Source organism: Vipera ursinii, assembly GCF_947247035.1.
Source record: "Vipera ursinii genome assembly, chromosome: 12".
NCBI lineage: Eukaryota > Metazoa > Chordata > Lepidosauria > Squamata > Viperidae > Vipera > Vipera ursinii.
In genome coordinates this window covers 11,446,510-11,470,161 of record NC_139525.1, presented here as the reverse complement: position 1 = coordinate 11,470,161, position 23,652 = coordinate 11,446,510, and the positions used below count along the sequence as shown (strand labels likewise).

Genomic DNA, 23,652 nt, shown 5'->3' with positions numbered 1-23,652 from the left:
GGAGCCAAGGCTAACATATCAAATGGATTCAACCTTTACAAGCAGGTGGTTTTACATTTAATCGTGTGTTTTTTCTAAACTAAACATTGTTTTAAATGAAATAGAGAGAACTGGGGAAGGGAACTTAAGGTGGTTCCTCTATAGGTGTGAAATGGATGCAGCCACTGATCACTGGCTCCCTTTATGGATCCCCAGATTTGCTACTCCCTGTTTTAAGGGATTTATTTATCCCTGCAGTAACTATTATCTTTTAAAAAGAGGAAGGAAGGAAGGAAGGAAGGAAGGAAGGAAGGAAGGAAGGAAGGAAGGAAGGAAGGAAGGTGGATAGGAAGGAAGATGGATGGGAAGGAAGGAAGGAAGGAAAGGAAGGAAGGAAGATGGATGGGGAGGAAGGGAGGAAGGAAGGAAGGTGGATAGGAAGGAAGATAGATGGGGAGGAAGGAAGGAAGGAAGGAAGGAAGGAAGGAAGGAAGGAAGGAAGGAAGGTGGATAAGAAGGAAGATAGATGGGGAGGAAGGAAGGAAGGAAGGAAGGAAGGAAGGAAGGCAGGAAGGAACGAAGGAAGGAAGGTGGATGGGAAGGAAGGAAGATGGATGGGAAGGAAGGAAGGAAGGAAGGAAGGAAGGAAGGAAGGAAGGAAGATGGATGGGGAGGAAGGGAGGAAGGAAGGAAGGTGGATAGGAAGGAAGATAGATGGGGAGGAAGGAAGGAAGGAAGGAAGGAAGGAAGGAAGGAAGGAAGGAAGGAAGGAAGGTGGATAAGAAGGAAGATGGATGGGAAGGAAGGAAGGTGGATAGGAAGGAAGGAAGGAAGGAAGGAAGGAAGGAAGGAAGGAAGGAAGGAAGGAAGGGGTGCAAGAGCAGCTATTCATTTGAAGCATTTATCACCTGAGTCAGGAGGTGCATCAAGATACAAGAACTTTTTATTTAAAAGTGGGGAGGTGATGATTAGATATCTTATCCAGCCCTGCCCGGCCCTGGAGAATGTAAACTATTTTATTCAAGCCAGACAAAATAAAAATATAGCAATTTGGTTGTAGATTGAAACCTAGCAACAGCATTGCTGTAATAATAATAATTTTGCAGGCAGCTGAAGAAATGGTAGGCCATCTAGTTAACTGTTGCAAGAATATTGCACAAACGGACCATAAGCCACAGCAAAGTAGCAACACCGGCGCACTGAAAGATCCTCAAGAAAGAAATATCACTTCCGTGAGAGCAAGGACGGGTGGGACCATAAAATGAGAAAGTCCTAGAAAATGATGACACTAAAGTGCTCTGGGATTTTAGAATTCAAACAGATAGGCACCTGCCACATGAACTCTTCACAATTGTTGATAAGAAAGACACACGCCCTCCCCCCCCAAAAGTCTGGATAAAGACATTGCAGTACCTGGAGGCAGCAGAACAGAAGAGAAAGGATAACAAAATATAAAGACCTGAGAATAGAAGTAGAACGACTTTGGCAAAGGCAAGCAAGGGTAGTACCAATAGTAATAGGCCCCTTGGGTGCAATCCCAAAACAATTAGAGCACCACTTGAACACCATCATCGGCATTGACAAACTCGCCATCAGTCAATTGCAAACGGCAGCTTCAGTCGGAACAGCTTATATACTACATCCTATGAAAATAGGTTTAATACCATCAAACCACAAAAGTCTGCCTATCCCCAGGTCCTTTTTTTTCTGGCTGGCTGGGACAGAAAAATAATGGTGCAATCCTTTTTCAGGCTGACCTCAAAAAAAAAAAAAAAGAAAGAGAAAATCCAGTCACTTGCTTGCAATGGTGGGAATCTATGGTGTGAAAGGCTTGTGCTCAAACTTCAGAAGCCAATCTAGAGTGGAGTTTTGTTTTTTTTAATTAAAATCAAAACCCGAACCACGGTGTTCTGAAATTACGTCTACAATATTGCCACTCCAAGGAGGACAGACAAGGAGATATCTGTTGCAATCCTGCACACCTTAGAAAATTCCTTTGGTTTTGAAAGATGTACTGTAGGCTGCGATGCGAGTTAACGCTTACGCAGAAGACCACGGAGCTAAAAATGGGGGGGGGGGTGTAGTGCCCAGCAGACCTACACCGATTCAAGTGAAAATTCTTGCAGAGCTCTCTAATTATCCTATTGTTGCATCAATGGGAAATGTTTGCAAATGAAAAGCGGAGCTGTCCAGAGATTTCTTCCCCGGTTAGGCACTCCGCAGTAAAAACTTCCGCGCGCAGTGGGGTTGTTCCCTTGGATGCAAACAAGGATAATGCAAAAAATATTAGAGACCATCTACTCGCGATGAAAAGGACTCAGAGGCTGTTGAATCTCTTCGGTGCCTACTTTAGGTAGGCGTTTGGCAAACATGGCTTCACTCTCCTGCTTCGATGTATTGTGTATTTTATTCCATTTTGCTGGGGGTTTTTTTTAAATGAAATTTTTAACCTATTCAGTTGCCGGGCATGAACACACACACACACACACACACACACACGATTATGAAGGCTGCTGTGCAAATGCTTATTTTTTTAAAAAAAAAAACTAGTTGTGGATTGTAATCCTAAAGCGCTTATTATTAGGGAGTGAAATGCGACTGAAGTAATACGAAGTCCTGACGCTGTTGGGGATCCAGTTGAGCGGCTAAGATTTCAGATTGGATTTGAGCAACTCTGTTCACAACCAGGCGCGTGTCTGCCTGCTTTATGCGCGTGTGAGAGAGACCGAGAACGAAATGGAGGAGGAGAACAAAACAAAAAAATTTCGGTCGATTGCTGACCCCCCCCCCCGCCTCCCCCCCGCCCTAGGCTTGCAACGGAACCAGGGAACAACCGTCTGTTTAGACATTGTCTGGCTTCCGTATTTCTACCGTTTTCGACTTGCATCGTCTTCCTGTGCTTGCTGCGATCCTGGGGAGATCTCAGCTTCTCCTAAGTCACTCCAGAAATCGTGTACGGGGGGGGAGGGGCAAAAGGTCATGGGGGAGCAACGCCGTTTGAAAAAGCTGACCGGAGCTCTGGCTTTCCGGGACCCGCACCCAGTCAGTTTCCCTGGGTTTAAACCGTGTTCCCCTTCCGCTTCGTCGCTTCTCTCTTCCCCTCCTATCTCAACTGATGGGTTAGTTAGGGTCTCTCGCCTTAAAAATAGAGATCTTAAGAAAGCTCCAGCCAGAGGTGAAATCCGTTGTTTACATCTACCTGTCTGTCTTCCTATCAATCATCTATCTGCCTGCCTACCTACCTACCTACCTACCTAACACTTATCTATCTGTCTGTCTCTCTGTCTGTCTCTATTTGTCTCTGTCTCTCTCTCTCTCTATTTCTCTCTCTCTCTATCTAATCTATCCATCATCTCTATATCTATCTATCTGTCTCTCTGTCTGTCTGTCTGTCTGTCTCTATTTGTCTCTGTCTCTCTCTATTTCTCTCTCTCTCTCTCTATCTATCTAATCTATCCATCATCTCTATATCTGTCTCTCTGTCTGTCTGTCTCTATCTCTCTATTTGTATCTCTCTCTCTCTCTATGTCTCTCTCTCTGTCTGTCTCTATCTCTCTATTTTTCTCTCTCTCTCATCTATCCATCATCTCTATATCTTTCTATCTATCTGTCTGTCTGTCTGTCTCTATCTCTCTATTTCTGTCTGTCTGTCTGTCTATCTATCTATCTATCTATCTATCTATCTATCATCTATCTATCTATCTATCTATCTATCTATCTCAAACCGTTTACCCATTGCGTCTGGTTGTGCTGACCGTGCTCCCGCTCCTATCGAAAGCAATGTCCGCTTAGAAGCAGAGGATTGCGCCCTCGTAAAAGATAAACCGCAACCTTCGGAGTGGGGTGGATTCCCCCCTCCTTACTCCGGCATCATGGACTATACCTCCCATCACGCCCAGCCCACAGATTTGACGGAGGGGGGGGATGGAAAGCGGGAGTCCAGGAAACCGAGAACGTGGGCGAAGGTTGACCTGTTGCCCACCCTTTATAGGATTTGAATCTTTATCCCACCAGGGAGCAAGTTTTAGAGAGATCTATCCCGTCTTCAGAAGCCTTGCCTGCCTTAAGGCCACGGGTGCCAACAGGAGATCAGCCCCCACAGAAGTCAGCGGGCTCTACTTTTTTTTTTTTAGTAAATAACTGTCCGGGCCGCTGAAAGGGGCTTCCCGGAGTCCAAGCACACCCAACCTACTCAGGAGAAAGTCCGACTGACTTCTAAGCCAAGGAAGAGAATTAGAAATTAAATTAAAATTCACAGAAACACGCGCACACACACACACACACCCCTTCCCCAGCGAGGTTTTTTGGCTTGACAACAATCGACAACTTTGCTTATTATGACATTACTCAGTGGACCCCCCCCCTCCCTCCCTCCCTCCCCCCCTCCCCTTCCTCGTAGGGGCCAGTCGCCTTCTCCGGACTGCGAGAGGCCAAAGGGGTGAGAAAGCGCGCTTCGTCTCCTTCGCCCCCTCCCCATCTTCTCTCTCCCCCCCCATCCACCACTTTGCTAGGGCGAAAAAGAACCCGGCCTTTCCTTCCCCGTTGGCCAAGAGAAGGCAGCGCTGAGCCCCTGCTCTTTATCCCCCCCCCTTAAGGAGGGGCCGGCCGCTTCCCCCCCCCCCGCAACCCTCTCGGCCATCCCCTCCCCCTCCCCAGTTACCTCTCCCTCTTCCATCCCCCTCGTTGTTTCTACCCGAGTCCCTTTCTTTCCTTCCTTCCCCTCTTTCACTCCCTCTCCCTCCCTTAATCTAAGGGCTCCCCACGCCTTCCGAAACCAACGGCGCTTTTTTACAGAGCCTCCCGGTTCGGCGAACGGACCTGGAGACTCGGATTTCCTAACCCAGCCTCGCCTCTGCGCGCCTCCCCGATCCAGCCTCGCCTCTGCGCGTCTCCCCGATCCAGCCTCGCCTCTGCGCGCCTCCCCGATCCAGCCTCCCCTCTGCGCGCCTCCCCGATCCAGCCTCGCCTCTGCGCGCCTCCCCGATCCAGCCTCGCCTCTGCGCGCCTCCCCGATCCAGCCTCGCCTCTGCGCGTCTCCCCGATCCAGCCTCGCCTCTGCGCGCCTCCCCGATCCAGCCTCGCCTCTGCGCGCCTCCCCGATCCAGCCTCGCCTCTGCGCGCCTCCCCGATCCAGCCTCGCCTCTGCGCGCCTCCCCGATCCAGCCTCGCCTCTGCGCGCCTCCCCGATCCAGCCTCGCCTCTGCGCGCCTCCCCGATCCAGCCTCGTCTCTGCGCGCCTTCCCGATCCAGCCTCGCCTCTGCGCGTCTCCCAGACGTTGGGCAGAGAGGGCAGTTTTATTTTTCTCTCTCCCCCCTTCCCCTCCCCGCCGCTGCTCTTGGGGTTTGTTTCGTTTGATTTTATTTTTCAGAGGAAGAGGAGGAGGAGGAGGAGGAGAAGAAGAACGAAGCAAACCTTCCCACGTTCTTCCACTCATCAAGCTTTGGGAACTTGCGTTGGAATCGAGCAAAGGCGATTTTTTTTTGTTAAAAAAAGAAAAATCCTGCCGGCGATGCGGCCCAACTTCTAAAAAACAAACCCAAACCCCCCACCCACCCCCAAACAAACCGAGGTTAAGTACTGCTTGAGACTTCTCTGCGCTGGGCTGAAAACTCCCGTCCGGGTTGAAGCAGGATCGTAGCCGAGGGGCGGGTGGATCGGAGGACAGGGATTCCTCTTTGACCGACGCTCCCCTCCCTCCCACCCTCCGCGCGCGTCTTTTGGGGGGGCGCTTCTTAAAAGAGAGAAAACAAGGGGACCCCGGCGATGGCTCTGAGTTCCCGGGCGCACGCTTTTTCCGTGGACGTTTTAATGGGCAACGCCAATTCTACCAAGCGCAAACTGAAGGATCTGGAAGAGGATCTCTCCTCCGAGACGAGGACGGAAAAAGCAGCTTTCCGGAGAAGCCAAGCGCCCGGTAAGCTCCGTTTCCTCTCCGATCTCTTTCCAGTTTAATCAGGAGTCCAGCAGCAGTGAGGATCGGGACCCCTAAATCCACGGAAGCCCCCCACCCCCTTTTATTTCCCCTTCCCCGCAGCGCCCGGTGGGATTCTCCCGTGTGTTTGCCCGGAGTTTGAAAGAGCAAAGTTTTAGGATTGGGTTTTCCCCCGATTCAGCTTAACGACTGAATTTACCCTTGGGCAGGGGTAGGCAACCTCGGCTCTTTTATGACTCGTGGACTTCAACTCCCAGAATTCCTGAGCCAGCTGGCTCAGGAATTCTGGGAGTTGAAGTCCACGAGTCATAAAAGAGCCGAGGTTGCCGACCCCTGCCCTTGGGCAATACATAGGCTCAGGAATTCACCAGTCAGAATGCGGTCCCGCAACATGCTTGAGCAGGGGGTTGGACTAGAAGACCTCCAAGGTCCCTTCCAGCTCCGTTCTGCTTGCTTGATTGACAGGCTTGTTTCTCCCCCACCACCACCAAAAAAAAACCGCGCTAACCAAGGTTAGCACTAATGGAGCGTTGCCAGGCAGCGAGGTGAACGGATTCTGTGTTGACTCCCTCCCTTATTAATTAGAAATTATTTCTAATGCCTCAGAATTAAAAACAAGGTAAAGCATGCTCGTTGGCTAAGTTAAATCCGCCACAGGAGAGAAACTGGCACGAAGGGAGAGGAATATGGGTCAAGCAAGTCTCCATGGTGAGACTTGGGGGGTCAAAGGAGCCCAAAGGCAAACGGGTCACAGGAGAGTCACCTCCTGCATCGATCTAGGAGACCTTTAGTTTCCAATAACAAATATCAATTTCAGATTTTCAAAAAGCCAGTCAAGTGCTGAACAATTCTGCACTTTTCCAATAAACCCAGGCCACTTTTTCATTTGGGAGAGAAATGGAAGCCAGGGCTGAGAACATAATATGTAAGTGAATTATGATTTTCTCCAGGTGCCGTAGGAGAATGATTAGACATTCCCGTCCATGCTTCTAAGGGGGTAATCTAAAATGAATGGAGGACTCTCTTTCTTGTTAAGGAAGGAAATCCCTAGGACAACTCAAGGAAAGGGGTGAGATTATTATCATCTTCCTCTGCCCCAGAAGGAAGTCTCGCTGAACTTCTGAACCAGGTTCAGATAACATTCTTGACCCACTTAAAGAGGTAATGGCTGCATTGGCTCAGCCAGCAAAGCTGGACTGGCACTCATCCCTGTTGATTAGCTGTCTGTAGGATTGGATAAATTTGTCATTCCAGGAAGCAGACAGTCTGTCCCATGAAGACAGAGCAACAAAGATGGTTAGGGGACCGGAGGCTAAAACATATGAAGGAACGGTTGCTGGAATTGGGCATGTCAAGTTTAATGAAGAGAAGGACCAGGGTGGACGGACATGATAGCAGTGGTCCGATATCTCAGGGGCTGCCCCCAAAAAGAGGGAGTCAAGCTATTCTCCAAAGCACCCAAAGGCAGGGCAAGAAGCAATGGATGAAAACTAATCAAGGAGAGAAGCAACCTTAAATTAAGGAGGAAATTTCTGACCGTTAGAACAATTAAACAGTGAAACAACCTGCCTCCAGAAGTTGTGAATGCTTCAACACTGGAAGTTTTTAAGAAGAGACTGGACAGTCTTTTGTCTGAAATGGTATAGGGTCTCCTGCCTGAGCAGGGGGTTAGACTAGATGACCTCTGTGGTCCCTTCCAACTCTGTTATTCTGTTCACTAAGCAGACACATCCAAGCTCATTTCCTTTGCTTCTTATATTTTATTTCTTCTTTGCCTCTCTCTGTTCCAGAAAAGAAAACCAAAGGAGAAATAGCGCTGCCTCTTTGCGAGGAAGCCAGAGAAGAAAGTGAGGAGATCCAAGTGGACTTACAAGGCTCAGAGCTGTGGAAGAGATTTCATGAAATTGGCACCGAAATGATCATCACCAAAGCTGGCAGGTAAGAACTAGGCTTGTAGGTGATCACCTGTGCACACATATTTCGTCTCCCCCTCCCCTGCCCGCTGTACACATCCGGCCTTTAAATCGTCCTGGTCCTAGAAAGATATTTATTTCTGCTAAACCTCAAAATGTTTGGGATTGAGGATATGATTTTATTCTATATTCACACACTGTACTTCTTTGGACTAGTAGTCCTTAAAAGAGAGAGCCAGCCTATTCTCCAAAGCACTTGAGGGCAGAATGAGAAGTAACAAACAATAGTTTGTCTCCGGAAGTTTTGGAGGCTCCATCACTGGAGATTTTTAAGAAGAGATTAGACAATGTTTTGTCTGAAATGGTGTAAGGTCTCCTGCTTGAGTAGGGGGTTGGATCAGAAGACCTCCAAGTTCTTTTCCAATTCTGTTAATCCTCCCCTTCCCCTTCCTTCCTTCCTTCCTTCCTTCCTTCCTTCCTTCCTTCCTTCCTTCCTTCCTTCCTTCCTTCCTCCTTTCTATTTTTCCTTCCTTCCTTCCTTCCTTCCTTCCTTCCTTCCTTCCTTCCTTCCTTCCTTCCTTCCTTCCTTCCTTCCTGGAAATGTATACAGGGTTTCAGGTTACTTTCTTAATCCATAATGTGGTGGATTTGTTGGGCACAGCATGTCAGGTGACACACAATGTTGCGTGAAAACCAACCAGAAAAAAAGCCACTTGGCCACTGGTTGTAAATCTAAATGTTGAACAAGCCATGTTTTAGTTTAGAGCAGTTTGCAAACTCAGCCCCAGTGATTAGTTAGCTCTGCCAACCGAACATAATTGAGCTAATTAAATAAATTATAGCTACCTTTGGTGACTATTGGGAGCAGAAACATTAAGCTTCATTGAGATGAATATTTTCATGCTGATCAGGTTCACACATGCGTAAGACAAGACATGGAATGTTCACCTCAGCCAATGGAAAGTCCTGGTAACCTTTATCAGGGTTCCAGCTAAGGAGGGTTGAACCGGATTAGTACTTAGATAAAAAAAACATTCGGAGAATCTCAGGGCCAGAGACCTGATATGAAAATAATTTTTTTTTATTTTTTATTTTAATCCCATTTATATCCTGCCCTTTTCCGAAGACTCAGGGTGGCTTACACTCTAAGCACAAATTCAATGTGCTTAGCAATAGCCTTCATTCTATGTATATGCCTGCTTACTAGGGCTTTCGCCCCCCCCCCCAAGCGGCATTATTACAAAGTCATCTTATTGCCCCCAACAATCTGGGTCCTCATAATCATAATAAAACAATAACATCCCCCCAAAAAGCAATTTCAAACCATAACAGTCCTATCACTAAAACTAGATGGCTACAATCATAATAACCCCAGGAGTCAAATTTGCTTGGAAACAGGTGCTTCTTTATGGTGTGAACACAGCTAATGTGGTTTGTTTGAGCAATGATTTATGGCACACGATGCAAACCCCTCAATAAATAAAAGAGCGTTTTACTCAGTAAACCGTGGTTACTTCAACCATGGTTTCATGAGAAGTGTGAACCCAGGCAGTGGGACTATGTCATACTATCTCTTTCCAATGTATTTGCTTTGGGAGATGTAAAGTTTGCCATCGTTAGCAATACATCACCATAATGATGACTAGACGGTGCTATAAATCACTTGTATAGAAAGGGAACTGATATGATACCATTTTAAAGCCATTTGTCTTCAGTCAAACACCAGGAATTCTGTGAAACTGGGCTTAAGCATTTCAAAGTTTGCTAAGAATTACATCACAATGCCTTGCTTTGGCTTGGCTCCATGCTTTCTCTTTTGGACAATCAGATGCTCGTTACCCGGCTTAAACAAGCTACTTAAGTCAGTAATGGTAATGATATTGATAAGTCAGATGTAGTCGTTTCAGCATGAAAACTCACAAAACTCACATCTTGCTATTTCTCGGATTAATCTGCCCTTCTCCTAAAGTGAGTGTTAAAAATCCACCCTTCTTCATGCAAGAGGGCAACAGATGACTTTCGTCATGTTCCAACTTCATTAAATGCTCCCCACACACACACACACACACACGCACCACAAAAATATTAGCTAGCAACGCTGAACCTAGAACACTTGTTGTTAGTGGAACAAAAGAAAGCTGGAGAGCCACGGGGGCACTCTTGAACATGGGCTACATTCTGTTATGGGAAACATTTGGAAAACAAAATTCAATATTATTACCGTGGAACTGTGAAAGAGTAAGGAGCTTGCTCTTATCATCTCTATTTTGCTTTTCTTCGGCTATTTATCTGCAAATCTTACTCTAGAGGTATTCTGTATTACCAGGTTCTTGGTGTTTTCAGAGTGTAATTGTTTTCTTTCAGACGTTTCATTACCCAAGAGCTGATGGTGTTACTTAGTTGGGTAATGAATTATCTGCAAGCAAACAACCAATTACCACAAATCCCACAGTAGTAGTCCTCCTCCTCCTCCTCCTCCATTACCTGATTGGTAATGAAACATATGCAAGAAAACCACCCAGCTCAAGGAACACTAAGAACCCCACAATTCAACTCTGATCTACAAATATTCTCTTCTATTGGTATTTTGTGCATTGGTACTTGCAATGCTTGTTTCATTTACCTAGATAATTATGAGAACTAGGAAATATTTAAATTCCTTTCCTTCAGAAACATCCTCAAACTTCTTCATAGTCTTCCTGACGGGACTGTGGAGAGAGGGTAGTAGGAAACGAGGCAGGAAGAGTAATGAACACAACCAATTTATTTATAAGTATGCCCAAAAAAGTCCTTTATGTTCCAACCAGAAATTCTTCCAAGTAAAAACCTCATCAAATTGCAGCTTATAATTACTCCCATTGGCCAACTGCAGTGAACGTTTTAAGAATCTGGTCCTGCTACTAATGAAAATGTGTAATTTTACAGCCAAGCAATTTACACTGATCTATCTTTTCTTTTTTCTTGTATCCCCCGCCCCAAAGCATAGTACTGATTACCGGTAATACTCTAGGTGTGGTATAAATGCTTTGGGGTTGGGAAAAACAATAACAGCTTGTTTGAAAATTGCAGAAAGTTGTGAGGCTGGCAAGAGAAACGTTACTGTGAGGTAACACAAATTTTGTTTCATGCAGGAGAATGTTTCCTTCCGTCAGAGTTAAAGTAAAAGGTTTGGACCCAGTGAAACAATATTATATTGCTATAGACGTGGTCCCAGTGGACTCGAAAAGATACAGGTAAAAAAGTTTTAATTTTTTTTCTCCAAAGGACATACATAAACTTATGGATTTTTAAAAAAACTTATATTCCAAGCCAAACTCTCTCTCTCTTTTTTTCTTTCTTTTCTTTTCTTTTCTTTTCTTTTCTTTTCTTTTCTTTTCTTTTCTTTTCTTTTCTTTTCTTTTCTTTCTTTCTTTCTTTCTCTTTCTTTCTTTCTTTCTTTCTTTCTTTCTTTCTTTCTTTCTTTTCCTTCCCTTCTTCCTTTCTTTCTTTTCCTTTCTTCCTCTTAATGAATGAATGAAAATTTATGGAAGGCTTTAGATTTAAATCAGTTCAACCATGCCAGGGGTTCATCTGGGGAAGATTTGGGAATATGTTTTTAAAGACTTATATTCTAAGCCAAATTCTTTCTTTCTTTCTTTCTTTCTTTCTTTCTTTCTTTCTTTCTTTCTTTCTTTCTTTTTCTTTCTTTTTCTTTCTTTCTTTCTTTCTTTCTTTCTTTCTTTCTTTCTTTCTTTCTTTCTTTCTTCCTTCCTTCCTCTTAATGAATGAATGAAAATTTATGGAAGGTTTTAGATTTAAATCAGTTCAGCCGTGTCAGGGGTTCATCTGGGGAAGATTTGGGAATATAAGCTTTTAAATACTTATATTCTAAGCCAAATTCTTTCTTTCTCTTTCTTTCTTTCTTTCTTTCTTTCTTTCTTTCTTTCTTTCTTTCTTTCTTTCTTTCTTTCTTTCTTTCTTTCTTTTCTTTCTTTCTTTCTTTCTTTCTTTCTTTCTTTCTTTTCCTTCCCTTCTTCCTTCCTTTCTTTTCCTTTCTTCCTCTTAATGAATGAATGAAAATTTATGGAAGGTTTTAGATTTAAATCAGTTCAGCTGTGTCAGGTGAAGATTTGGGAAGGGGTCTGCCTGCCCCTCTTGGAGATATTAGATTTGGAGAACAGTTCTCCCCTTTAGCGGCCTGTGAAAAGGAAGGTTCTCCTTGCCCATATCAACAAGGCCTTCAGTGAGATCCTGTTAGAAACCCATTTCCCTGGGAGCAAAGCAAAGGGCACCCAACTCACAAAATTCGCAGCTCATAAGATTTGCTTTGGGGGCTCCTTCTTCCGCTTCTGAACCTTTGCAGTTTAAGCATATCTTTCGCCCTCGTGTCTCCTCCCAGTTGATTTTGTTGTTGAACATAAAATTTATAAAACCAGATCCCCCCTTTTCGTTATCTTTTCTACACACTGGCAAAATACACAGGCAGTTACTTGTAAGTAACTGCAACGCAGAGCTGGAATCTGAAACGATGCTTTCCACTTTGAACTTGATTGGATTTTCCCTGGGTCCCCACCGGCTCTGAACAGAGTGAAAAGCAAAGCAGTTATCAAGAAATGAAGATGGCCTGTTTCGCCTGCTCCTCTTATAGTTAGTTCCCTTTGAGGGAGGAGGCCTTTGATCACAAACACCAGTTGGCAGAGAAATGGAAAAAAGTCCTTGGGACTTTGGAAACTTGGAAGAGTTTGGGCTACAAAGTTCTCCCATCTTTCCAAAAGGCACAATTCTTTCTCTTTCTTTTTCTCCAGCCTGCCCCCCCTCCCTCACCTCCACGTGCCCAAAAGCAGAAGGTAAGGGAAGAGAGGAAAAGGCCTCTTTCTAGAGCTTTGATCGCACAAAACTGTCTTCCCGCTGAATTTGGGACTGAGACAGAGCCATGAGCTCAGCAGAGCTAAAAGTGAAAAGGGGAGAAACAGCAACAACCCTGCAAGATACGATGCCAACGGCATAGTTTTTTTTTTTTACAAGCAACACTTACGTTGATCAAATCCCGGGAATAAGAAATAGGTAAAGGTAAAGGTTCCCCCGCACATGTGTGCTAGTCGTTTCCGACTCTAGGGGCCGGTGCTCATCTCCGTTTCAAAGCCAAAGAGCCAGCGCTTGTCCGAGGACGTCTCCGTGGTCATGTGGCCGGCATGACTAGACGTCAAAGGCGCACGGAATGCTGTTACCTTCCCACCGGAGTGGTCCCTATTTTTCTACCTGCATTTTTACGTGCTTTCGAACTGCTAGGTTGGCAGAAGCTGGGACGAGTAACAGGCGCTCACTCTGTTACGCGGCACTGGGGATTCGACCCGCCAAACTGCCGACCTTCTGATCGACAAGCTCAGCATCCTAACCTAAAAAAGAAAGATTAGTTGATTAAGTGGACTGTGAACGATTAGCCTAAGTTCCAATGCAGAAATAATGCTCGTTGCTGTTATTCAATGGAGAGTAGAATATATAGTGAATTGATTTCCCAAGCTAATTGGGGGTCCTTGGCTCAAGACCTAGTATTTTAGTTTCCCATATGTTAAGCTGTAATGTGACTGATGTAATTTTTGGCGTAGTCTATTACATGAATCCTATTGTTCTGGCTTTTAAGCTGCAATTCATGGCTTAATAGCCAATTGTGTCTTACTCAACCAAAACAGTGATGCCAACTGGTTTGGGGTTTGTTCTGCCCTTTGTTCCATTTGGCAGGTACGTCTATCACAGCTCGCAGTGGATGGTGGCTGGAAACACGGACCATTCGTGCATCACACCCCGGCTTTATATGCACCCGGATTCCCCCTGTTCAGGAGAGACGTGGATGAGGCAGATCATCAGCTTCGATCGGGTGAAGCTAACCAACAATGAGATGGACGACAAAGGGCATGTAGGTGTGGATTTGAGGCTACTACTTTCCAGGAATGGAACAGGAGGGAAGAAAGTAGGGCCAGCAAGATGGCTGCCTTGGGAGTCTTAGTAGAAGAGGGAGGGAGGGAGGGAGGGAGGGAGGGAAGGAAGGAAGGAAGGAAGGAAGGAAGGAAGGAAGGAAGGAAGGAAGGAAGGAATTAGTCACAAAACTCAGATGATCACAAAGTGGCAGCAAAGGGGCAGCATTTTTGGCTGCCACATCTAGTGGCAAACTGGGTTTTTGCAATCCAGATTTGATCTTAGCCTTGAAAATAGATTTTGCGTGTGAGGAAAATAGAGAAAATCAATTCTGATTTTTATGTCAGATAAAAAGAGATTGTGAGGATGAGATTTTTGCTACTGATGCCCTAACAACTTAGCTGTGTGTAAAACGTATCTTGGCTCGGAGAGCAGTATTTTTCTCTCTCCCCAAAATAGGAAAATCTTTGACGTACCACAGGTGAGGCAAGATGGGTGGGAAACAAACAAGCACGCAGGCTTGTTTGGCCTAATTATTATTAGCTGCACTGTAAGTTCAAGTAGAGTGTATTATTTATATGTCACCCTTTAGTTTTTCAAATAAAAATTTGGAAGGGATTTTTTTTTAATGAAGAAGGGGAGCGATCTTTTTAGAGCTGCCAACAGCAATCTTGTTTTCTTGTGAACACAAAACAAAACACTCTTCAAGCGCATAAAAGTTTGAGCTAAGATTTCTGGTTTTAATCCTGAACTAGACCTGATTAGTGCATACCACAAGAAGAATTTACCCTTTCATCATACAAATTTCACCTTGTTCAAGTGGTTGAAGTCATTTTAAATTATAGAATAACAGAGTTGGATGGGACCTGGAGGCCTTCTAGTCCAACCTCCTCCTCAAATACGAAACCCTGTACTATTTCAGACAAGTCCACTCTCCTCTTAACAACCTCCAGTGATGGAGCACTCACAACTTCTGGAGGCAAGTTGTTCCACTGGTTAATTGTTCTCGCTGTCAGGAAATTTCTCCTTAATTCCAGATTGCTTCTCTCTTTGATTAGTTTCCATCCGTTGCTTCTTGTCTTGCCTTCTGGTGCTTTGGGAAATAGGTTGACCCCCCCTCTTCTTTGTGGCAGCCCCTCAAAAATAGAAACACTGCTATCTTGTCTCCCCTAGTCTTTCTTTTCACTAGAGACTATACTTATCCAATTCCTGCATATTTGTAATTTTTTATATACGTATATTTTAGCCTCCAGTCCCATAATCATCTTTGTTGCTCTTAAGGAAAATTTAATGAGGATTATTTTTAAATAACCAAGCTCAAGGTAGAACGCTCAACTCTTAAATCTCAAAATTTAAGAATGATAATATTCACTTTTTTTCTGATTGTTTTTCCTCTCCTTTCTCTGTGGACTACAGATAATTTTGCAATCAATGCACAAATACAAGCCCAGAGTCCACATTATCATCCAGGATCCCCGGTTTGATCTCTCCCAGACCCCATCTTTGCCTGCAGCTGGTGTTCAGACATTCTCTTTCAAGGAAACCGAATTTACGACTGTCACCGCCTATCAAAACCAGCAGGTAAATTAACCTGCCAAAGGTACAAGCAGATTTTAGTGAGCAGATTGGTGAGAATTATGATACTCACAGTTCTTCCTTTGTTGTTTGTTCTGCCATAGATAACAAAACTGAAGATTGACCGGAATCCCTTTGCTAAAGGATTTAGAGATCCTGGAAGAAACAGGTAAAAAAAAAAGTGCAATTATTTGAACGGCTGAGCTATGGATGGTTTAATAAAGTCTTTTTAAATGGATAAAAAGTAGATGCTTTTGTTTATTAATTTTTTTTAATCCCATTTATATCCCGCCCTTCTCCGAAGACTCAGGGCGGCTTACAATCTAAGAAGCACAAATCAATGTGCTTAGCAATAGCCTTCATTCTATGTATATGCCTGCTTATTAGGGCTTCCCCCCCCAAGTGGCATTTTTACAAAGTCAGCTTATTGCCCCCAACAATCTGGGTCCTCATTTTATCTACCTCGGAAGGATGGAAGGCTGAGTCAACCTTGAGCCTGGTGGGACTCGAACCTGCACTAATTGCAGGCAGCTGGTGTTACTTAAGGAGGCGTCAGCCCACTGCTCCACCAAGGCTCAATTGCCTACATTATGAAAAAAAAAATACAAATATGTCATCATTAATGACCATTTCCTGTAGCTTTTCAGTTTCCCCAGGATAGTTTGGAGGCACCATTAGAAGCGAACATTGAAAAGAGGGGTGCCTGGTGCTCTGTAAGCTTGGTGGTTTTCTTTCATGACCAGGCTAGGTAACATCATCAGTGCTAGGTTGAAGGACTGTCAGGATGGTACTTGTCTACAGTACATCTTCCTGGGACTGCCTGCCAGCTTGTTTCTAGGAGAGGAGGCATTGAAGCTGTGTCATGACTTTGAAGACAGCTGCTATTTTTTTAGTTCAGGAAATACATTTTGGAAATTGGATCTGAACCATAAGACAGTTGGCCTCACTGAACATGAGTAAAAAAAAACAACCCGGTAGTTATCAGGTTAAAACGCTATGGTGGCACTGTGGTTAGAATTGTAGGCAAACTCTGCCCACTGCCAGCAGTTTGATCTTGACCGATTCGAGGTTGACCCAGCCTTTCATCTTTTCAAGGTCGGTAAAATGAGGACCCAGATTGTTGGGGGCAATTAGCTGACTTTGTAATAATGCTGCTTGGGGGGGGGAGCCCTAATAAGCAGGCATATATATAGAATGAAGGCTATTGCTAAGCACATTGATTTGTGCTTCTTAGATTGTAAGCTGCCCTGAGTCTTCGGAGAAGGGGAGGATATAAATGGGATTTAAAAAAAATGCTGACTCTGTAAACAGAGAGGGGTATAAAAGCACTATGCAGCGGTATATACATCTAAGTGCTATTGCTAAAAACAAGATGTCAAATTAGGGTTCTCTGTGATCATAATAAAGCTTACTTGGATTTGATTTTTGTCGTGCAATGCATAAGCAGGAATGCATGCAACTGTTCCTGTATAAAAGTATATTGTAATAGACTTCCGTGGGCATAAAGATCTCTCTCTTTTTAGAAAGGAATATCCCTCCCAAATTTCTCTTTTAACACCTGAGTGGAATTCCTGTGAAGGGTTTTAGGGCTTTGGTTTCCACCTCTTCCAGGTAGAGATTGGCCACAATGGGGGATACAGGTGAAAGCATAAAAAGGGGCCATCTACGTTAAGATTGAACAGCCCTCTCTCAACAGAGGGGGAGGGATACGACACCACCTTACTCCAGGTTTACAACACAGTCCTTTCCACAATTCCAAGAAGGTTCCCCACCCATTTGCACTATTTCAGATGACCCTTCCGTGTGGCCTCCACAACTCTCAGGAAGAGTACTAACCACCAGGTGGTTGCAAGGAATATAAATCTTTCCATTTTCCACCATTCCGTCAGAACTGAGGAGACTTTAATGGATGAGAAGCGAAACATCTTCAAGGAAAAACCCAAGAAAGTCCAGTTGCCTTTTTTTTTTTTTTTTTAAAAAAAAGCACTTTTAGGACAATCCAGAGAATTGTATTTAAGAAATGCCTCTTCTGGGTTTCTGCATTCCCCAGGAATCCTGAATTGGGCATTTCCAGAAGGTCCTAGTTGAAGCAGGGAAGAAGGCGCAGATATCATGGCTTTGAAGCTATATAGGAATTTGTACCTTCTTAATTCGCTTTGTCCAAAAAAAATGTGGTTAAGCCCACACTTGTGCTTATTCTTGTGAATGAGGCTGTAGACTTCTGGTCCGATAGCTGTTCCAATGGCCTTGTTCCATGGGAATGCAAGTCTAATTTCCAACTATCACGTTGCAGAGGAGTTTTGGATGGACTTTTGGAATCCTATCCGTGGAGACCATCGCTGACCTTAGATTTTAAGCATTTTGGGACAGAGCGACAAAGTGAGTATCGAATCTTCATCCGCCTTTTCTTTCTTTTCTCCCACATTGCTATGTGCGTCTTTCAAAGAATGCAGGTTACCGTTTCAGCCTAAAGGGCGTCTTTTCAAAATGTTCGTGGAGCTTGGCTACCAAATGGGTGGTGAAAATTGGTTTCTTTTTCATCAATGTGGCAAAGAGGGGATGGCTAAAACTTTTGGACCCGGAAGCAGTTTTTTTCCCCCTCTTTGCGAATGCTACAATCTTTGCCTTATTTTGAGCAGGGCTGATTAATCAAAGGGGAATATTTGTTCAACTTTTAAGACTTGCGCTTTTTTTAATCGATCGATTACCAGGGCTTAGATTTTGGGAGAGACAATTATATGTAGAACATTCATATTACATTAATCTGTCGGCACCTTCCCTCTCCCTTCCCTTCCCTTCTCTTTCTTCCCAAGGATGGTTGAGATAAAAATGTAGACATCTGTGGGGTTGTAGTTAGCAATCCCATATAGGCTAAGGTGTTTCAGATTAAGGCTGGATAGATCCACTTCCAAGTCCTTTGCAAGGAAGGTTGTTTGTAAGGCACCCAGAGTCACTGAGAGGGAGTGGGCAGCCATATAAATCCAATGAATGAATGAACAAATGAACGAACGAACGAACAAATGTATGGATGAGTAAATAAAATCCACTTGAGCTAGTTTCTACTTTTTACTCTAACCAGCCTCAGTGCAGTGATGTGTAAGAAAGACAATAGCGGGGCTATGTTGTGTTCTTGGAGGAAAAGACAGGATTTGGATGCAAATTAAATACTATAATATTGTATCAAAATAGGATGGCAGCATAAGGGTGCACGCATATGAGCCATTCTCAAAATGGTTGGAGGTGGGATCAAGCATGCCTATCAGAAGGGCAGATGGTATGAACCTCAGCCGGGAAACAATCCAAGAAAGAGCATCCATAGGGTTCCAAATTTGTCAGAAGATCAGCCTTTGTTGTCCATTTGGTCCAACATTGCCATCTAGATGAAGAAAGATTTTCATATGGACCACAGACCTTGGATGGTTGATGGAACAATACGTGTGCCTGGACAAGTATTTCTTTTACTTGCAACTTGGTTCTGTATTGGTGGACCAGATGTTCAGCAGATGTGGTCCTCTTTTGCCAAAGTAGGCAAAGATTTGTGTGGCATTGGCAATGCCAACCCTGTGAGTCAAGCATGGTGTTTCTTCCAGATGCACTTGGACCAGATGTGTACAACTGCATTTACTTTCAAGAACAATATTCTCTATGGGCCAGAGTCAAAGATAGGAAGACGAGCAGAAATCTCTTAGCAAAAACTCCGTCCAAATTCACTTGCAGAGTAATGATGTCTATATCTCTCCACAAAGGAAGCAGAGTTAATTGTTTATAGCAAGGGGGGAGAGAGAGAGAGAGAGAGAGAGAGAGAGAGAGAGAGAGAGAGGAGAGAGAGAGAGAGAATATGAGCTCTAGGGAAGTTAAGGAATTTTAAGATGAAATCTGCTGAGAGAAAAGAAAGAAAGAAAGAAAGAAAGAAAGAAAGAAAGAAAGAAAGAAAGAAAGAAAGAAAGAAAGAAAGAAAGAAAGAAAAAAGAAAAAAGAAAAAAGCGGGGAAAATAAAGGAAAGGAAAGGAAAAGGAAGGGAAGGGAAGGGAAAGAAAGGAAAGGAAAGGAGCAAGGGAAGGTCCACAAAGACCTGTAAAATCTTGAAAACAAGCCAGTTTTACTTTGGCACTTATTTTCTATCATCTAGCATTTATCTATCCTATCTATCTATCTATCTATCTATCATCTATCTATCTATCTATCTATCTATCTATCTATCTATCTATCTATCCATCTATCTATCTATCTATCCTATCACCTAATTCTATCTATCATCTATCTATCTATCTATCTATCTATCTATCTATCTATCTATCTATCTATCTATCTATCTATCCTATCACCTAATTCTATCTATCTATCTATCTATCTATCTATCTATCTATCTATCTATCTATCTATCTATCTATCTGTCTGTCTTTCTGTCTGTGTCTGTCTATCTATCTATCTGTCTGTCTGTCTGTCTGTCTGTCTCTGTCTGTCTATCTATCTATCTATCTATCTATCTATCTATCTATCTATCTATCTATCTATCTATCTATCTATCTATCTATCCTATCACCTAATTCTATCTATCTATCATCTATCTATCTATCTATCTATCTATCTATCTATCTATCTATCTATCTATCTATCTATCTATCTATCTATCATCTATCTATCTATCTATCTATCTATCTGTCTCTGTCTGTCTATCTATCTATCTATCTATCTGTCTGTCTGTCTGTCTGTCTGTCTGTCTGTCTGTCTCTGTCTGTCTGTCTGTCTATCTATCTATCTATCTATCTATCTATCTATCTATCTATCTATCTATCTATCTATCCTATCACCTAATTCTATCTATCTATCATCTATCTATCTATCTATCTATCTATCTATCTATCTATCTATCTATCATCTGTCTCTGTCTCTGTCTATCTATCTATCTATCTATCTGTCTGTCTGTCTGTCTGTCTGTCTGTCTGTCTGTCTCTGTCTGTCTGTCTATCTATCTATCTATCTATCTATCTATCTATCTATCTATCTATCTGTCTCTGTCTGTCTATCTATCTATCTATCTATCTATCTATCTATCTATCTATCTATCTATCTATCATCAACCAATCATCTAGCTAGCTAGCTAGCTAGCTAATTGTTTGATTTCTATAGCCACCCATCTCAGCCAGCAACTCTGGACAGTTACAATGCTCCATTCTCACGTGACACGATTTATGATGACTTTCGCAAAAAAAAAATCATATTTTTAGCTGGTTTCTAGCAAAAAAAAAGCCTAAAGGAATTCATTCACTTGATTAATAATTGCCGGCTTCAGTTTACAACCGTGGTCTTGGCTTAATGACTACCGTAAAACAGTTTGCAAAATCGTGTCGGTCATGTGGGTCCTTGACTTACGACCATCCTGACTTACTATGGAAATTCCGGTCTCCATTACAGTCATAAAGACTATCTGAATACAGTACAGTAGGTCTATAATATTTGCTGTCCCTGTTTCAGTGCTGAGGAAAATTACATTATTATTATTATTATTATTATTATTATTATTATTATTATTATTATTATTATTATTATTATTATTATTTGAAGCTAATATATTTGTTTGAAGATCAAGATAGCAACCTGGCCTGAACAGGAAATGTTTGTAAGCTTTTTGGCTGACCAGTTTGGATGAGTGGAGTTACTTCGACGTCTGGCAATACTTTGCCATCTAAAAGAAAAGGGACCTTCCAAGGGGACCATGATTGCAGGAGTCTCAAGTTCTCCCTCATTGTTACCAATGTTTCTCACCTCGATGATCCTGAGTATTATGAAAGGTGGAGAACAAAATTCTCTTTGGCTGGCTGTCACTTCCTAATGTCCTTTTATTTGCTTTACCCCAGGTGGAAGTTCCGGTTCGTCTCCTGCAACGCCCTCTGGGGGAACCCCATCACCTCTCAGTTCTCTTCTGTCTTCTGCGGGCTCTCCTCCCACTTTCCACCTCTCCACGACCAATCTTGGCGTGCCCTGCCCGGATTCTTACCTGCACCACCTTGGTCTACCTATCTGCTACAAGATTTGCCCTACCAACCTTTTAAGACAGCCGTCCCTAATGTTCCCAAGCCACCACAAGTTGGGAAGTGCCCCTGGTCCTCACTTTCTGCCCCACTTCATGGTGGAGGTGCCCACTTTGTCGTCTCTGAGCATTGGCAATGTCAGAAGTGGCAAAGCAGAAGATCTAGAGGGAGTGGTGTCCCAAGGGCCCAGTTCTGCTGGCCAGATGTTGTATGGTTTGCATGCATCTGGAAGTATTTTCCCATCAGCGCCCGTTGCCCGAGAAACTTTAAACTGTGCCTTGCACCCTCCTTATGGCTTCTACGGTTATAACTTTTCCATGCCTTCTAGGTTAATGAATTCACTGAGCCACTTCAAAATGAGTGATGGCATGCCACCTCTGCTCCAGGACAGCAGGTGTAACCATTCTGCCTGGACACCCACAGTTAACCACTGCCTCTAAAAAGACTTCTAACCTCTCCAGAGCAAGGTTATGTCAGGCCACGATCAATACCTGGATCTAATCCTTCACCAAACACTAATGGACTGCAAATGTTTGGAATGCTGCAAAAACGCAAGGAGATAGACAAAACAGCTTCCTGAAATTTTTCTTCCTGCTTATTGACAGGGAAACTGTGTGCCACACCCGAGTGGGTGGGGAATAAGTTGGGGAATAAGGAAGATGACTCTGACGGAGGTTTGCAAGTTCCCTTACCAGGATGACGGGAGTGAAACATATTTAAGGTCGACAACAGGTAGATAACATTCAGAAGTGGCTCAGACAGACATCTCCTGAATTCAGCAAACTGTAAAAAGCTGGAAGAGGAGGAAGTACAACACAAGACTTGTTATCAACCCTGCTCAGCAGACCAGAATGAGAAATTATTTTGGGGAGGGAGGAACCTTAACCAAACTCTAAGCAAGCGGTCTCACTGACTTGTCTTGAGAACATCTGATAAAGAGATCAAAAGCAATATGAACCAATTAGCATCAGAGAGGTTCTTCTGTGTGTATGAAAGAAGTGGGGGGGGTCACAACTGCTAATTTATTTGGTTGCTTTCACGGGCCTGGCTAAAAAAAGGAAAGCTGTTCTTTGAATATTTGCACTTTGCAGCAGACTTTAAATATCGCGTCACGATTGAAATGTAATGCGATCCAAAGGTTCGTGAGATTTTTGTATCTTTCATCTGAGAATTATTCTGAGAATATCACTTAATCCTCAAGTTGGTTTCATGGCTCTTTTGAAGAGCTCATGCTACTCATTCTTTTTTTCTTCAACGGTTCCCTGAGTAAAGGACTTCATTATCTTATCTTCTCCCATATGAACTGCTTATTGTCTACTTCAAAGTGGCTTGCAGCATTGAATTATTTTTGTTATTATTATGAATTACTGCAAGGAGTCATCTGCGTATGGCTAGGACTATTTCTGAATGTTCTTTCCTCGTATATATATGATACATGATCTCCTTCTATATAAATTAAAGAAATCTATTGTGTATTTGGGAAAAAAATCTAGATCAGAAAACTTTTCTGATCCTTTGTTTCTACTTGGAGACTAGGCAAGCAGTCAACAATGGTCCCGACAGGCCTAAATTTGGTCCCCGGAAAACAAAGCCGTGAGCTTTTTTTTGTTGTTGAAAATATTTACTTGAAAACTTTCGTTTTCCTGGACTTTCTCTTTACTGCCCCTTTCCCAACGCTCCTCTATCTATATATTATTCTCAGATTTTATGAATTGATTTTACAGATGTTTGAATATACCTGCAAAGTGGTAAAAGGCAACGGAATGAGAATGTTTGTATTGCATGTCCCTGCGCTGCAATTTTTTGCAGCTGTCCTTGCTTCCTGGCCCCCAGTAAGTGGTGGGTGGGAATATCAAGGCTTTCTCTTAGAACTTGATTGAAATGCGGGAAGCCCAGAAGGCTGCAGAGTCATGGGACAAAGACCGGGCCATGAAAGATAAACCTTCTGACTAAGGTAATGTGAGAAGCTATGCAAGTGCACTGATCCAAGTTTCGGTCTCCTGAAAATAGAAGTCAAAAGCAATTTGTTTTCCATCAGATTAAAGGATAATTCTACTTACAAAAAGAAGAAAATGCCCTAAGCGTGGTCCAGTATGGAATAGAGGTTCATGCCTAGGTGTGAGAAAAGAGGTACAGCTGAATAGAATAAAAATATGGTAATAACATTGCCTTGTGAAGGAGAGGAAAGTTAAAAGGATGGAAAGGAAAGGAAAGGAAAGGAAAGGAAAGGAAAGGAAAGGAAAGGAAAGGAAAGGAAAGGAAAGGAAAGGAAGGGAAGGGAAGGGAAGGGAAGGGAAGGGAAGGGAAGGGAAGGGAAGGAAAGGAAAG

General features: G+C 43.3%; 1 protein-coding gene across 1 annotated transcript; it reads left to right on the top strand.

Annotated features, from left to right (window-relative positions):
• Positions 1 to 10,956: 10,956 nt before the first annotated feature.
• On the top strand, positions 10,957 to 21,764 carry TBX22 (T-box transcription factor 22; the record flags this gene model as incomplete). Its single annotated transcript, XM_083372183.1, has 6 exons — positions 10,957 to 11,058; positions 13,544 to 13,718; positions 15,134 to 15,298; positions 15,397 to 15,461; positions 17,586 to 17,671; positions 21,151 to 21,764. The coding sequence occupies exons 1-6, from the start codon at positions 10,961 to 10,963 to the stop codon at positions 21,762 to 21,764; spliced, it is 1,203 nt and encodes a 400-aa protein (XP_083228309.1). The 5' UTR covers positions 10,957 to 10,960.
• Between the last annotated feature and the right edge of the window lie 1,888 nt (positions 21,765 to 23,652).